This window comes from Prosopis cineraria, unplaced genomic scaffold (genome assembly GCF_029017545.1).
Source record: "Prosopis cineraria cultivar Desert tree isolate PC_DT_omini unplaced genomic scaffold, ASM2901754v1 PC14, whole genome shotgun sequence".
Lineage (NCBI taxonomy): Eukaryota > Viridiplantae > Streptophyta > Magnoliopsida > Fabales > Fabaceae > Prosopis > Prosopis cineraria.
Genome location: NW_026555345.1, coordinates 28,723,296 through 28,740,255, shown reverse-complemented (window position 1 = coordinate 28,740,255; position 16,960 = coordinate 28,723,296). Strand labels below are relative to the sequence as shown.

The 16,960-nt window shown below is 32.5% G+C and overlaps 2 protein-coding genes across 2 annotated transcripts; one reads left to right on the top strand and one right to left on the bottom strand.

Annotated features, from left to right (window-relative positions):
• Positions 1 to 2,509: 2,509 nt before the first annotated feature.
• Positions 2,510 to 4,093, top strand: LOC129292447 (uncharacterized). Its single transcript, XM_054929998.1, has 4 exons — positions 2,510 to 2,927; positions 3,067 to 3,324; positions 3,445 to 3,631; positions 3,949 to 4,093. The coding sequence occupies exons 1-4, from the start codon at positions 2,510 to 2,512 to the stop codon at positions 4,091 to 4,093; spliced, it is 1,008 nt and encodes a 335-aa protein (XP_054785973.1).
• Positions 4,094 to 13,930: 9,837 nt separating this feature from the next.
• On the bottom strand, positions 13,931 to 15,781 carry LOC129293674 (cytochrome P450 CYP736A12-like). Its single transcript, XM_054931754.1, has 2 exons — positions 15,077 to 15,781; positions 13,931 to 14,957 (listed from the first exon to the last, which is right to left on the bottom strand). The coding sequence occupies exons 1-2, from the start codon at positions 15,773 to 15,775 to the stop codon at positions 14,151 to 14,153; spliced, it is 1,506 nt and encodes a 501-aa protein (XP_054787729.1). The 5' UTR covers positions 15,776 to 15,781; the 3' UTR covers positions 13,931 to 14,150.
• Positions 15,782 to 16,960: the final 1,179 nt, after the last annotated feature.

Genomic DNA, 16,960 nt, shown 5'->3' with positions numbered 1-16,960 from the left:
TTATCTAATAAAAATATAATATTTTGATAACATTAAATATAAATTAATTATAATATTAATTATAGCAGAAAGAAAAGATAAAAAATTAAATGTACATTCCATTATAAAAATAAAATCAATTAAAAAATATCACATGAAATTTTAATTTAGATTATTCAGAGTATTTTAATTAAACAAATTATAAATAATATGATACACCTGATCTTCTTAAATATTTCTTCCACTTGTAAATTGTAATACAGTGAGAAAATATCTTTTTTTGTTACCATGAAAAATTAAATCTCTTTTTTATTTGTGATATATATAATAAAATAAATAATAAATTGTGTTATAATGCGTGTGAATACTTTTAAAAGTTATTCTATTTTAAGTGTGATATATAATCTCGAACATTACAATTATGATTAGAGTAACAGTAAGTATAAAATAAGGAAATAAATTACACTAGTAAGAAAAATACAATTTTCCTCAGCACAGTAGTTAATGCTTAGAAGGAAAAATATCTATGACTATTTCTTTCCAAATGAAACTTACTTTGGGATTCTTATTTCATCAATTTGTTTACTTTATTTATTTTTAAAAAGATAACATTGTCTTGTAAATAAAACTCAATTCTTTCGTTCAAAACTGAATGAAAAACAAAAATCTAAATGCAAGCTAAGGATGATATATAAAAAAAGAAAATGTTTACACTAATATTATAGGAATAACTTTTCTAACACTTTGTTGGTTTGAAGATGGAAAGAAAAGGGATTTTAATGGAGTAGAGAGAAAGGAAGGGAAGGGATTTTAATGAAGGGGAGGCACTTTATTTGGTTTAGGATGGGAGGAGAGAAAATAATTATATATAAATAATTATACCTTTATTTTATTAAAATTATCTTTTTCCTCACTTTTTTTAATTTTAAATAAAATAGACCTGTGAATTTTAAAAAAATAAGGATAAAAATATACAGCTTACCACTAAACAACAGAAAACACTTTTTTTAAAAAAATAAAGAGCAAATATTTATATTAAAAAATATAAAATACAATAAAATATTAGTTAATATAAAATACACTAAAATATTAATTAATATATAAAACGCGATGACATTGCAAAGGACCACGATTTGAACGAAGGGAGGAGACCACGATTTGAATGGAGGGAGACGCAATAATGGGTAACGATCTGAATGAAAGGAGCAGCAATGAGGAGTGGAGGGAAGAGGTTTTAATGAAGGGGGATATTTAGGAAAGAAGGAAGGAAAAAATAAGGAAAAATTTACTCAATGGCTTTAAAAAATACAACTTTCATAAATTATGGAAGAAGTTTTTGAATATTTTAAAATATTTTAAAAAATACAACTTTCAAAAATAAATTAAATGTGTTTTTATTCCTTTGTCCTCAAATCTGTTCGGTCTTTTTTATTAAAATAGGATATAGCTGATGTTATTTTGATCTGATTTTCCTTAATTTTATTTCTCCATCCATACGGTTATTTTCACCATCTTCACCGGAGTTCGCAGAACGTTTCTTATTGTATAGTGCTTGCCTCTCTCTATTTATATTCTTTGTTTTTCCCAGATATTATCATCAGATTGAATAGGAAACTACATTATCGAATAGAAATTATCTTGTATTTGTTTATCTAGATGTTGAAAAGAATAATCCATAATCGAATTTCCATTGTCTTCATATATTCAGGTAATATATCCATTGAATCAGTAAATCACCTATTTCTAATCTATTTTTTGTTGTCACTGATCATGCAATTTGCTTGAATTTCGAACACAAAACATATTATTTTCTTACTGTTCATGACTTTTTATTTTTTATTTCAGGTATTTAATTTTCTATGATCAGCTAAGCTGTTTGTAATTTTTTCAAACCTAGTTTGATCTGAGTTGGGTGAAGGAGTATGGCATTTTCGTGTTTCTAATTAACGTTAGTATATCATTGATATATTATAGTATCTCATTGATAAGTAATATTAGTGTTAACTTACCAACACTATGTCATCTTGTAGATATGGAGATGCTTAATCTGATAATTTCTTATGATAGAAAATGAGATTTGAACAACCGTTATGTTGATGGTTCATACTTGGAGGTGCTTGTGGAAGATACAACTTCCTATCTTGATGTCATGGAAATTGTGTGTAAGAAATTGTGGTTGAATACAAGTCATGAAGTTAAATTGATGGTCTCTTTTGATATTGGAATTTCAACATATAGTATTTTAGAGGTGAAGAATGACAATGATTTGATATGGTATTTTAATTCGTTGAGAAATTCTAATCTATTTAACTTCCTGTTGATTGTCTCTATTTCCAATGGACCTTTTTCCGTACAAGAAGTGTTTGAACCTTGCCATGAAGGAGATAGTTCCTTAACTTCATGTTCTTTTACATTTACCAACAACAAGATTTGTAGTGGACTTGATGAACTTTTATAAATAGATGATATTAAGAAGGGAGATACATTCTTTAGCAAATTAGAAGTCCAAAAAGTTCTGCAACTGTTAGCTATGAAGAGGAATTTTGAATACAAAACTCTAAAATCAAATGGTCAAAGGCTTGTTGTTGCTTGTAGTGTTGATGGTTGTAAGTGGTATATACGGGCCTTAACAATTTCTTCTACTCAGGTTTGGGTCATTAGAGGGTATGCAAAGGACCATACTTGCACTGTTGACGTTGTGTGTGGTGACCATAGGCAAGCAACAAGCCTTATCATTAGTGAATGTGTGAAGCAAAAAGTCATTGATGGAGAATGTAATGACATGAAATCAATAATTAAGCACATGCGTAAGGAATTTGGAGTTGGTGTTAGTTATTACAAGTCATGGAGAGCAAATGAACTTGTTTTGGAAGCAATTCAAGGTTGTTTAGAGGACTCTTATACCCAATTACCTTCCTTGTGCTATGCTTTGAGTTACACAAATCTTGGTACGTATTTATCATTAATATACATTTATTTACTAATGATATATTCAAGTAGTAACTAAATTAGATATATTGTGTTATTTAGACAGTAATTATGTTTTATATCCTACTTTGTTGTCTGATTATTAATAATATGACACAGGTACTGTTACTGATATTGAAGATGGCGGTAATGGTCATTTTAAGTATTTCTTTGTATCATTTGCTGCTTCTATTGAGGGATGGAGCCATTGTCGACCAATTATATCCATTGACGGAACTTTTTTAAGGAACAAATATGCAGGGACTCTTCAAATTGCATGTACTATGGATGGAAATAATTCAATCTTTCTATTAGCATTTGCAGTTATTGACTCAAAGACTGATGTTTCTTGGGAATGGTTTATGTATAAGTTGAAGAGTGCATCATACTATCATCAAGACCTAGTCTTTGTTTCAGACAAGAAAAGTAGTATTCTAAAGGCTGTGTGTAATGTATTTTCTGATGCTACCCATTATATTTGTGTATAACATTTGTTAGGTAATATAAGAACAAAGTTCAAACACCCTTCAGTTGTTGGTATCTTCAATCATTATGCTAGGGTATATAAGTTTTCTGATTTTGAACATGAGATGAAGAAATTAGATCAAGCGGCACCTGGCATTCGTGATTATCTTCTAGATGTGGGTTATGAAAAGTGGTCACATTGTTATTCTATGAGGAGACGGTATGATACTATGACTTCTAATATATCAAAAAGTATGAACTCTACTCTAGATGATGCAAGGGACCTACCAATTATACTATTGATTGAGTTTATTAGGAATAAGCTCCAAGACTGGTTTTATACACGAAGGATGCATGCTAATTCTATATCTTCTCATCTAACACCATGGGCTGAAAAATAGTTGTCTGAGCAAATAGAGCTTGGTAGACGTATGGAGGTAACAACTGAACCTATCTTAATTGATATACTATTGAATATCATTGATATATTGACGTTGAAACTTATCATTGTTATATTGTATCGCATTTTTATTGTAGGTCAAATGATGTAAATGAATTCACTACAGTGCATGGCAAATCTAGTTTTATTGTTTACTTGGAGATTAGAAGCTGTAGTTGTAGGAAGTGGGATTTTGAAGAGATTCCTTGCTTTCATGCTTGTGCAGTAATTAGCAAGCAATGATTTTGTGCATATAATTTTATTTCTCGGTACTACACAAAGTATTCATATAGTTGCACATATGGGGCAACAATTCATTCGTTAGGTAATCAATGTGATTGGGAAATTCCTAGTAAAATGCTTGAAACAATCTGATCCACCAGAGACAAAAAGAGGTGCTGGTAGGCCTAAGAAGACACGAATTCTATTGGTTGGCAAGTTTAAAAAACCTATTAGGTGCAGTCGTTGTAGGCAATTTACATGTAACAAAGCTACTTGCAAGAACCATATACCTATTAGATTTAGCATCCCAAAGAAGCAAAAGACTATAGTTGGATCTACTAGTCAAATTTAAATTTTTTTTGGACATTTCAAATTTATTTTAGTCTTTCTATAAGTGAAACTTAATGAATTTGAATTTGTTTTTAGTTATTCATATGTTTTGCGTCATAGTACATTGCTGATGAACAATAATTTTTTTATTGTTCACATATAGCCATAATATTTTTTTTCTTTTAATCTTTTGTAAACTGTCTTTGGAGATAGTTTAAAAAATTATAAGAATTAAAGGGAAGCACTTTAGTTCCTATTTATAAGAATAAAAGCGATTTTCATAATTGTGCATAGAAGCCTTTGAGAGGCACGTGGTAGCATATGCGAACGTGGTAGCACGTATGCAATATGCAACTCAAAACACCCAACAGAGGAAACAAAAGAATGATCAATATAAAAGTAACCATAAAAGATTCATATTTTATCACCTCGAAATTAAAAGTCTATTTTCTTTGGTCAGTGCAATTAGATATATATCAATGATTAAGAGCGCAATTCATATCGATCATCTACTAAAGGGAACAAAAGACTAAAATTAACCGAAATACAAAAGGCTAAAGGTGCATCAACTTCATTAGTCCTTCAACTTTTCTATAGTTGGTTGAATTAGTCACTCATAACTAGGACCGTCATATTGATCATCCTCTTTTTGGTCCTTTTTTTGCGCTTTATCCTCATTGGTTGATCTATAATTTACGGTGAAAGGAGACTGAAGTGCAGCAGGTGTCTTTGTTGACCTCTTAAGCCTTTCAACTTTCATCCTATTAGCAATTTTCTTGATTCGTACCCTTTTTTGTTGGTCCTTTGGAGGTTCAACCATTTCGTCGGCCTAGAAAAACAAAGAACAAAGAGTTAATAGCAAATGTATGCTATAAAAGTATAATGAAATAATACAGCACTGGTCCTTTATTGTAATGTATGTCATTCATATTCAGTCCCATGAACTATAACAATCAACATATGACTAATATATCATTGATATCCAACAGTACAGCATTGATATACATTACTATAATGTACTTTTTCCATATAATCTTCAACAATGAATATGAATCATATCGTCAACAAATGATAATTTGATTTAGTTTCCCATATGAAGTATAATTTATACCTGCTTCTTTTCCTTCAATTGCTGATTGGTATTTGTTGATTCATTCAGGTGGCAACCTTCTTGGTTGCTAGCCCTCTCAACATTTGAAGGCATCACTGACATTGGTCCCTAATCAAGTCAAAAGCAACATGAAAAAATTAAAACAAGTAACAGTTTAATATAGGTGGAATTACAACATTTCAGCCACATGAACTATAATAATCAAACATATGACTAAATATATATTGATATCCAACAGTACAGCATTGATATACATTACTATGGTGTCCTTTTTCTATATAATCTTCAATAATGAATATGAATTATATCGTCAACAAATGATAATTTGATTTAGTTTTTCATATGAAGTATAATTTGTACTTGCTTCTTTTCTTGCAATTTCTGACTGGTATTTGTTGATTCATTCGGGTGGTAGCCTTCTTGTTCGTTACCCCTCTCAACATTTAAAGGCATCATTGCCATTGGTCCCTAATCAAGTCAAAAGCAATATGAAAAAATTAAAACAAGTAATAGTTTAATATAGGTGGAATTATAAATAGGAAACAAAGTAAATCTTAACTCACTTGGTTGTTTTCCTCTTTTTCATGAAGATTATCCTCACTCACAACAACCTTAACATTGATAGAATGGAAGATATCATCAATATTATTAACACTCTTATCTTTGTCTCCACTATTTTCTTGTTGTGCGACAAGCATGTCAAACATTTTTTCTATCACTGATCGCATCTCTATTTGACTTTTTGCGATCTCAATTTGTCTTTCTTTAATTTGTAGCTGTCGCTTCTTAATTATCTCAAGCTTTTTGTATATTCTCTTACTTTCTGATCTAGAAAGTGAGCCTCGCATATTTGTTTCTGGGTCATCATTGTCAGTATCTTCAACACTTAGAGGTGACACAGTAGATGTTCCTACTGCAGCTTAAGTCGTGCTCTTCTCTCCTAAAAAAATGTCCATATAATCCTTTTCCCATTCTTGATTTGTGATGACCAACTCTTATATTTTCAACTGTAATATCCAAAATAAAATGATACATGATGAGTTATAGCTGCTAATTAATGTCAAATGCAAGTAATACTTAGCAATTTTTCAATATATATTAGATATAAAAAATCATATATCACTGATATACAAGTACATACCACTGATATACCATTATATAGCACTATTATACAAGACAGTGAACTCTACATTTTTCATTTTCCAATAATGCATATCAATTGCACCCATCTGTATATGATTGACATATAGTTACAGAAACTACTAAATATTAAATGATTTACAAAAAGTAAACGTGATCACGTTCTTTGCATTCTTTGCATTGAACATACTTAAATACAAGGTAAATATAAAATTACGAACATACTTACATCCTTCACATTGATCACGTTCTTTTCTAGTTGTGACCACTCATAATAATCATTCGTTGTCTAGTTCAATATCTTTGGGAGTGTGTCTCCTACTTTTTCAGCATATTTATGCTTTTTTAATGCCAGTATCATTTCATATGCCCAATTAACAATGGCATATAGGAATCCTTCAATTCAATAATTGACACTAAATTTATTAATTGCATCCTTGAAAGATTCCATAGTCATGTTGTAGCACACCCTTCCCTATGGATATTTTTCAAACAAGTTATCATCTTCAAGCAACTTGTAAAACTTATGATCAATGGCATTATGATCTTGCTTTGACAAGAGCATGTTCTCTAAACAATTAAGTTTTGGTAACTTGACAAAATCAGCATCATTGTTTGGGATGTTGCCTCTAAAGACAGAGAAGACGTCCTTTCTTTTAGGCAACGTGTTCTTGACTTGAAAGAATTTGTCTATGAAGGCTGGGATGGGTTTTTTATTAAAGTTCATAGCAGGTAAAGGATTACAATTTAGGCCAGTAACGATTGCAAACTCCTTTAATCCAAAGGTTAGCACTTTTCCTCCAATCAAAAAGTATAACTTGTCATCCCTTTTGCCAGGCCATTGGCTTCGAACCAACTAATGCACTAATTACCCTGGAAAAGCATGGATTTTTTTGTTTAGTAGGTGTCCTAGACATCCTTCTTTGAATGTTTCAAGCTGCTCCTCATTTAGTTTTTAGGTTATTATTTCAACAACTTCAATCTTGCTGCCATGCAAAATTCTCTGGTGAGGATTCCAAAGTTCCTTATGGACTATATATTCTCTTGTGCTTCTTTGGTCTTAACTTATATTCTCTATTTCCTCTTTGTCTTTCCTACAAATGGCCCTTGAAGTTGTTGCCCCTGATATTTTAAAAAAGTGTTAATATATTTAAGTACTAGCATTGATCAATCAAATACAAAAGTAATGAAAAAAATACACTTCACAATGGTATGTCTTTGATATAGGTACATATATCATTGGTGTACTAATGGTATATCATTGATATATTTATCAAAAAAGGAACAAGAGATGTCAATTATATATTTAAGTATCAAGCAGAGGTTGTGTCAATTAAATCAAAAGAGAAGCTGATAGCAACTTGGACTTTGGACTTTTTGACACAAAAAGGATTGTCGGCCAAATATGCAAAACACAACCATAATAGATCACAGTAGAAAGGGTTCACCCAAACATGGTCATAATTTAACAGTTAAAATACTCATATGTCATGTTAACAGAAAGATATGCCACCGACAAGTGCTGAAATAATTCTTTGTGACAGATTAAGTTTTGGAGACAAATATTAATGCAATTATCATATGAAGCATTTTATCATATTTATTTGGTGACAAACAACGCATACATTTATTTATAGAGGTTAAGCCACAGAAAACAGCCACTCAAGACAAATAGGCAAGTAAATTAGGAAAATAGATGAGCACTAAGGATGAATGCCATAAGAAATAACATGCTAACAACTTACAGAAAAAGCATATAGAGAAAATATTGGGGCATAAATCATGGGATTCTTTTGATGAAATTTGTGCACTTGCTGTTACAAGAAGCCATGATCTTAATTGATTGATAAACAAAGAGTTATCAGGGGAAAGATCAAATCATAATATAAATAATAGAACATTGTAATTCAAGTTTGATCATTTTTCCTTGGTTATGATTATGAAAAATTTTTATAATGCAAAAATTTCCCTGGTTACCATTTTCCATCCTAACCGTACCTTCTTTTTCAAGTTGTCATTTTGGCTAGCCAAACCATGAACACAAAAGTATCCCTCAGCCAATAGGAGTTTATTTGACAGCCAAACATCTCACCTAAGCAGATCATCAACTTGAAGTCGTGATGACTAAGCTACAAAATCCAAACCAGAACTACTAGCAGGCGAGTGATTTATAAACTTTTTTTTTCCTTTTTTACCAAGGACTGGGAGGGAGAGGACAGGTCACCTTTTTATTATCAGTATCTTTCTATTTTACCAGGGACCGATAAGCAGATTTATCGACAAAGACCTAAAAAAGACCTCACAACAACTGGCCAATTAGCTTCTTAGATTGGTTTGATTTGACAAAATATATCAATGATATAAAGAAAAAACCTGGTGAAGTGCGACGATTCCTCCTCTTTGGCGGTATTGATAAAAGACCTGAAACCTTCACTTGAACTCTGCCTTCAGTAACAGAGTATGACCAGTAACCCACCCTCAATCTGAAGTTTTAACATGGCTTTATGTAGAAGATGTAGTTCTGGACTTTCTCATCTCTTCATAATTTTTGACCTTAAATCTGTAGCAGCGAGTCTGCCTACCTCACGTTCGTCTTTATTAGTAGATGAATATGTAGAGCTTCGATTTGCCTCTTCTCACATTCGTGTGGTCTTCTTTTCCAAAACTGTAAGTCAGTTTTTCATCTGGTGTGAGCTTTTTTGGTCGTTGCTGTTAGTTTCTTTGGTGTTTGACTGAGAGTGCAGCGTCGTCTTTCGTGTGGGGTAAAGTGAGTGAAAGCGAGTGTGGGCCAAATGTTCAGATCTTCAGTTTGAAAAAGGGAATCAGGATAGTGGGGTTTTTTTTTTTACCGAAGGCATTAAGGTAATTTTATCTTTTGCATGAGAAGAAAATTAAGAAAAAGCCATTCTCTTAATTTAGGAAAAGGTGGGTTATTAGTTTTATTTAGTTATATAAGGTTGGCCAAATTTGCTAAAGCCCCAAAAAATAATTATATATGAATAACTATGCCCTTATATTATTAAAATTATTTCTTTCCTTACTTTTTTTTAAAAATTTTAAATAACATGTACTTGTGAATTTTAAAAAATAAGGATAAAAATATGCATCTCACCCACTAAACCACATAAAACACTATCTTTTTTAAAAGTACAGATCAAATATTTATATTAAAAAATAAAAATATAAAATATGATAAAATATTAATTAATATATAAAACACACTGATATAACAAAGGACTATGATTTGAACGGAGAGAGGAAACCATGATCTAAATGGAGGGAAAAGCAACAATGGATGACAGTCTAAATAGAAGGAGAAGCATTGGTGGATGACGATCTAAACAAAGGGAGCAATGATATTGGCGTGAGTTAAGAGAGAGAAATGGCAACACGAGCAGTTGTGAAGAACTTCGATGTGGATGACAATTTGAATGAAAGGGGCAACAACTACGATGCGAGTGGAGGAGATGGACAGTGGCATGATCTAAGGGAGATGTGTTTAACCATGTGTTTTGATAATCACAAAACTAAGAGAGGTGTGTTTATTTCTTATGTAGATTTCGAGAACCATTAAAGTGATAAAACCTTATAAAATATAAAGGTCAAGAGAAGACTTAGTATAGTAGGTTTATTTATTTTCTTTTCTTAGATTCAATATGGAAACTATGAAAACTTAATCACATTTCTTTAAATGGTAAGAATATATCATTTTAGAACCAATCTTAGGTTCATAAGTCTTTTAAATTTAAATGTTGAACCTTTAGAGTGCACCTGAATCTATTGTTCCAATCCACACTTAATATGGGATGATCCACACGTGTTTTGGCAACCATAAAGTGCATAATGAGACTTAGAGAATTTAGTAGATCTAATTCAAGCGTAGGCTAGAATGAATCTCACTTGAATTAGATTGTAGAAGTTAAACATTACTTTGTGAATCATTCCACATGTAAATCAGAGTGATCTATGTGTGTTTTGGCAGCTAAGTGTGAAAATGTTTTAGAGATGCTCATGTGTTTTGATTCACACTTGAATACAATTTATGCTTATGCTTGAATTGTCTAAGAGAGTCAGCTTGCGTTTGCATAAATGACATTTTATGCCTAGATTAGGATGGTCTACACTTGAAATGGAACTTACCTTTTTTGGGTTAAAGCTTGACCTTAAAGAACCTATAACCAAGCAAGCCAAATCAAGCTTGTTTTGGAATGTTTCAAGCGTGTTTTGTCACAAAAAAATTAGGTGCTTCTATCATCCATTCCACACTTGAGGGGTATTCATGTGTGATTTATTACACAGAGAAGCTAAAAGCTTCTATCATCCAAAGCATTTTAGCCCCCATATGAGTGAACCAGGAGAAATTGCACAAGCTTCATTCCACACATGGATAGAGCCATTTTATGCTTGAAATGGATTTTGACATTGTACTAAATGTTGAGAACACATTTATTGAATATTAAAGTGTTTGCATTCATTTTCTTTCCAACTTCTTAACAGTTTCATGAAACAAACTTTTATAAATTTATAAGCTTTCATCATAATTTATCTACTCTTTTTAGAGAGTCTTTTTTAAAAGTTTTATTTATTTTACTTGAGTGGAAATATTAAAAAGAGAGCTTTTTAAGTGCTTTGTAACAACTTGATAGTATAACAAGTGTTATTGTTGAATCAAAATTAGTATAGTCTTGAAAGCTGTATTGTAATGGCAAGCACCCATTGAAACTTGTGATTATAGTTGAATATCTCAAGGGTGATCTTAAGGATTAAATGTAAGTTAAGTGGTTAGGCCAAACCAAGATAAATCTATTGTATCAAGTTTTTCTTCTCAAGCTTCTTAAATTTCTAGTGTTTTTTTCATATTCTTGTCCGCATTCACTTGGGATGGGAAAAGGTTTAAAATTTTTTTAAAACAGCCAATTTACTTCTCCTCTTAGGTGCCTGCCTTATCCACCAAGATAGACATCATTGTGATCTAGGGAAGAGGGATAATGGCCTGACAATTCAAAAAAGAGGGAGGGTATTTTTAGGTTATCATATTATAATATAAGTAAATTGGTCCTAATAAGTCATATTATACCTCTTCCCTCCTTAGCCACCTATTATGGAGGGAAAGGATCCCTTTTTTTACTACTTAAATAAGGGAAGGAGAGCAAAATCCCTCCCCTCCTCTTTCTCAAACCAAAAAAGAGGTAAATTTTAAAAAAATCTAACAAACACTCATGTAAGTTGTTAGATATGAGAGAAATTTATCCTAACCAATCATTTAGGCAACTTTCATTTATACTAATTAAGATATCACTTCTAAAACTATGACATTCTCATGTTCTTAACAAATACCACTATATATAAAATATTATTTCTTCTTCTTTTGGAAGAAGAGAAGAATAAACCATGTTATTCTCTTATTAAAGGCAGCTTTATCTAAAATACAATCAGACACTAAATATAATTTTTTTTAATAAAAATTTAAATTTTGATTCGTCATGTGTGAGAAACTAGTCCCTCCACTTAGTGGCAGAGCCACATGTATGTAGGGGTATCAATTTGAGAAAATTAGATAGTAGGCTATAAAGTTTTATATTTTTTGCCCATTCTTTCTATATTTTGCACCCCTTATTTTGATATTTTAAATTTGAAACTCATTTGAGTCCTAAATGATAATAAATTAATTGTTCAATTATTTCAAAACATAAAAACATAATAGAAAATTATTAAGTATGTATTTATTTATCAATTTTTTATTTCTTTAAATTAATATTTAAATAAGGATTAATGAGTATCATAAACCATAAACTATTGTGTGAATAATATCTTGGACTCTAAACTCCTAAGTGTATAAAAAATCTCCTCAACTTTTAAATTTCAAATGCTACATCTGCATGCAATTAAGCCCCACAATTACAAAAGTAACGACTAACATTGTTTTCTTCAGCTTAAGGGTAGGGTTTTGGGTGCTTGTAATTTCAAAGTTAAAATTTTTTTTATACATTTTAAAAGTTTAAAATTCAAAAACTATTTGCGTAACCCTCCTGATCTAGGATTTTGACTCTATCGCTGCCTTCATTAGACCAAACCTGTAAGTAAGTGGTAATTATGAATCTTTACTAGTTGCCGCAAAACGAAACGCTTGATTTTTTTTTTTTTGGCTTTTTTATTTCTGTATGAAAGGAAATTCCTTGAATATTAGGGAGCAAAATTGGTTGCAATGCACTACAGTTTGGACCATCTAAATTTTAGCAATTTTTTTTATATTTCAAATAATTTTTTATTTTAATAATTTTAGTTATAAAATAAAGATGATTTCTAAATTTTATATTTTTCAAAAATAAATTTATTAGTTAGAAAGTATATATTAAAATTTTTAAATTTGCATTGTTTAATAAGTTCGTTGATGGTTTGTATGAGAAGCACACTTGATGTCGTCAAAAGTAAAAAGATATCCCTCCTTTAAATCATCGATGCCTTACAGTTTATACTTCATCAGTGGCTAGAAGTTTCAAGTCATATGGCATTTTGTACAATCACATCACACACACACACACACACACACACACACAAATATCACGTAGTTAGATATACAATATGTTGAGAAAGGATGGAAAAGACTCCAATATGGGTAAAAAGAAGAAGAAAAGTATGGAGAAAAGTAAAATCCAATCAAATTAAAGGCTTGGACCACACTCCAAATGCAAAAGTGTATATACTAGTAGAGTGTGTTTGGTTTGCAATATTGAAGTTAAAATAGATCAAGGTTTGCAAATTAAAATTAGAATAAAAATCATCAACTTTAAACTTGATTTATGTTACGTGTTTTAAAATTTTTCTCATAACTGAAATCGAGTTCATATTTTCAACTTTCATATAAATGGGTTTCTAGACATCATTTCAAACCTTCCAATAACCTTTTACAAACTCAAATTGAAGTTTCGGCCAACTGAACCTCAATTTAGATATTATCCAGACAAAGCCTGAATCTTTTAGGCCCCGAATGTTGAATTTCTCAGCCCTCACCGTTCAATTTTCTTTTGTCCCTATCTCCCCTCTTTGCTGCTCATATAGCTACCATCAACCTTGATCCGTCCCTGACTGCTTGATACTTTTTTATTTGATGAAGACTACTTGATATTTTATTTAAGAAGAGAATCTGCATTTGGTGTATATCGCGAGAGAGATTGAGAATGACGTCCGAGTCCGAAATGAATTTTCTTGATTGGACCTGTTTCCTTGAAGCAATCTTCATATTCAAAGGTTTGCTGATCAGTTAATTACTCCAACGATGAATTTAAGATGATATATAATATAAAATTGATAATTTTCTAATCCTGTTTTGACAAAACATGTCCCCATTAATATCCCTGCGCACATATATCATGAACGCGATTACAGAGCCGGGCTCAAACCAGTCCAACAGAGCAAAGCAGCCTAACATCATCGCAAATTTAAAATTGATTATAAAATGAATATAGTTTTACATCAAACAAATTTTTGTCCATTCTCCTAAGATTTGGTACGAACACGACAACTTGGTACGGCGAGCAGGTGCTCAGCTTTCGGCATTGAAAGACCAAACTTCTCCTTCATGTCCAGATCTTCTGGCGTCATCCCCGACGGAAGCTCCCAGCGGAAACAATGGATCAACTGAGCCACCACCAGCTTCACCGTACACAGCCCCAATTGTATCCCCGGACAGCCTCTCCGACCAGTCCCGAACGGCATAAAAATCAGGCTGTCTCGTCCTCGGAAATCAACCTCCGTCTCCAAAAACCTCTCCGGCCAAAACTCCTCCGTCTTCTCTGGCCAAGCCTTAGGATCTCGCCCCAACGCCCACATGTTCACCATGATCCTCGTCTTCTTCGCTACGTAATAACCACCAACCTCGACGTCCTCGACTGTCTCTCGCGGTAACAAGGACCCTGCCGGGTGCAATCTGAAGGTCTCTTTAACCACCATTTCCAAGTAGTCCAATTTCCCGATGTCTTTCTCTTCTACGAGGTTGTCTGGTCCGATCACAGTGTCGAGCTCGTGTTGGAGGGCTTTCATAACCATGGGGTTCCTCAGAAGTTCCGACAGGGCCCACACAATGATCGTGGCGGAGGTCTCGAGGGCGGCGCCGATCATGTCGACCACGATGGCCTTGATGTTGGTTCGATCAATGTCGTCGTCTTCGTGCATAAGTGAGAGTAGTATGTCGATGAAGTCGTTGTGGTTTGCTTTGGAACTGGAAGCTTCCTCGTGCTCCTTCAATATCTCCTCCAAAACTTCATCCAGTGCTTTGCCAATTCTCTTGAATCGTCTTCTCATTCCCTGAGATATATATACACTCAAAAATGTAAATTCCCAAGTTGTCTATATATCTCAAGTTTCCATTCTTCAAAAAAAATACTTTAAATTAAAATACTTTGTAAATTAATTAAATATCGTACCTGAAAATCAAACACTCCCAGCCAAGGAACATAATCAGCAAGATTAAAAGCGCCAGAAAGGCGCATGACCTCTTGAACAATCCCCTTCAAATCAAGCCCATGGTTCTTCTTAATATCACACCCCAATATCGTCTTATAAACCATACTCTCAAGAACATCATTAACCACTTCACTGAGGTTCACAATCTGATTCGCCATAACAGCTCTATCAACCTCCTTCACCATTTTTTCTACCTCCTTCATCCTCAGAGGAGCAAAGGACTCCACCTTTGAGGCGCTAAGAAGGTTAAGCTTGCACAGCCTCCTCATGCCACGCCAGTAAGGACCGTACTCTGAGAACACCAACCCCTTGAACCCGTAGGAGAAATACTCGAAGGCTTGGAGCAGAGGCCGGTTGGCGAAAACGACGTCGTTTGACTTGATGAAGAGCTCAGCGGCATTCGCCGTGGACAATACTATGGTTGGGACGTGTCCGAGACTTAAGCTCATGATGGGTCCGTATGTTGTGGCTAGGGTTTGGAGGGAGCGATGCGGGAGTTCGCCGAGCAGGTGGAGGTGGCCGAGCACCGGGAGGCCGGGCGGGCTGGGCGGTTGTTTCCACCCATGTTTACGGCTGCTGGTCTTTAAGACGGCAGCGATAATGGATGTGAATAGCAAGGTGAGGAAGGCTAGGTGGATATCTAAAGTCCAAGGAAACATGCTGGTCTGTGGTTGGTTGTCACGCTCTTGGTGGAGAGTTTTATTATATATACAAAGACTATGGGCACTCAAATTTTCCGAAGGTGATGATGATACATTCAATTTATTCCTAGGGTGGTTATATATAAATATGTGTGTGTTAACAATTAATTACTCCGGTTTCGAACAGGGTTTAAAGCTTACACCCTCCTGAGTCTTGACCTGGGCGTTTTTGAGAATGATAGTCTAAAATATACGACTTCAGATATGTAATATATATATATATATATATATATTTAATTATATATTTATTTTATTATACTTCATGCAATAATTAATAAATATGTGTTGAATAAGTTAAATATTATATTTATTTTATAAAAAATATGATTAAAAATGTAAATTTTTTTTAAAAATTAAGATTTTAACCAGCTTTTTTAAAAAATTTGACTGAATGACCGTGCAGATTGACTAGCGAAAGGAGTTCATGATCCTCATCCACAGTGCAAGAACGGATTGATTTGGTTGGAAATATAATAGGAAGAATTATGTTTAAATCTTACGTAAAAAAATTAATTACTATAATATTCCGTAATAATTGAATTAAAAAAATTGATAACTGATTATATTATCAATTTTTTTAATTTAATTATTAATTAATTTTATAATAATTAATTTTTTTATTTGGAAGGTGGATGTAATTCTTTCAATATAATAATTACTTGCGGTCAATTGTTTTCTTATGAATATGCCTTTCTTGGTACGTTGTATGGTATTAAAGTTAAAAAACGACGAAGTCTTCGCTGACCGAACAAAACAAAAGGTGGCATAGTCTTCTTAGTTCTTTCTGCCGTTGTTACCCCAAAACAAAGTTTCTTTGGCCTGCACTACCCAAAAGAATTTAAAAGCAAAACAGCAAAGAAACCAATAATAATTAATATCAATATCATGCATGACTCACATCTAAATATCTAATGACCATACATGTATAATACAAATCGAATATATTCTTCGCTTTTAATCAATATTAACGTCAAATTCATGAATCCCGTTCTCATTTTTTTGGGAAACAAAAAACAGAATAAATTGTTAATTTTATTGTTTAAACATTATCGTTAAGAAGATGGTTAAATAATAAAAAAAATCAATATCAATATTCTTTAAAATGTTAAAAGGATCAATTATAATTAACAAATGATATACCAT

Bases quoted from the DNA above. Each gene is read 5' to 3' on its own strand.
- LOC129292447 (XM_054929998.1), top strand. From the start codon at position 2,510: ATGAAGAGGAATTTTGAATACAAAACTCTAAAATCAAATGGTCAAAGG. The intron at 2,928-3,066 runs GTACGTATTTAT...AATATGACACAG, and splicing joins TTTGAGTTACACAAATCTTG to GTACTGTTACTGATATTGAA. The intron at 3,632-3,948 runs GTATGATACTAT...TTTTTATTGTAG, and splicing joins TGTTATTCTATGAGGAGACG to GTCAAATGATGTAAATGAAT.
- LOC129293674 (XM_054931754.1), bottom strand. From the start codon at position 15,775: ATGTTTCCTTGGACTTTAGATATCCACCTAGCCTTCCTCACCTTGCTA. The intron at 14,958-15,076 runs GTACGATATTTA...TATATATCTCAG, and splicing joins TGGGAGTGTTTGATTTTCAG to GGAATGAGAAGACGATTCAA.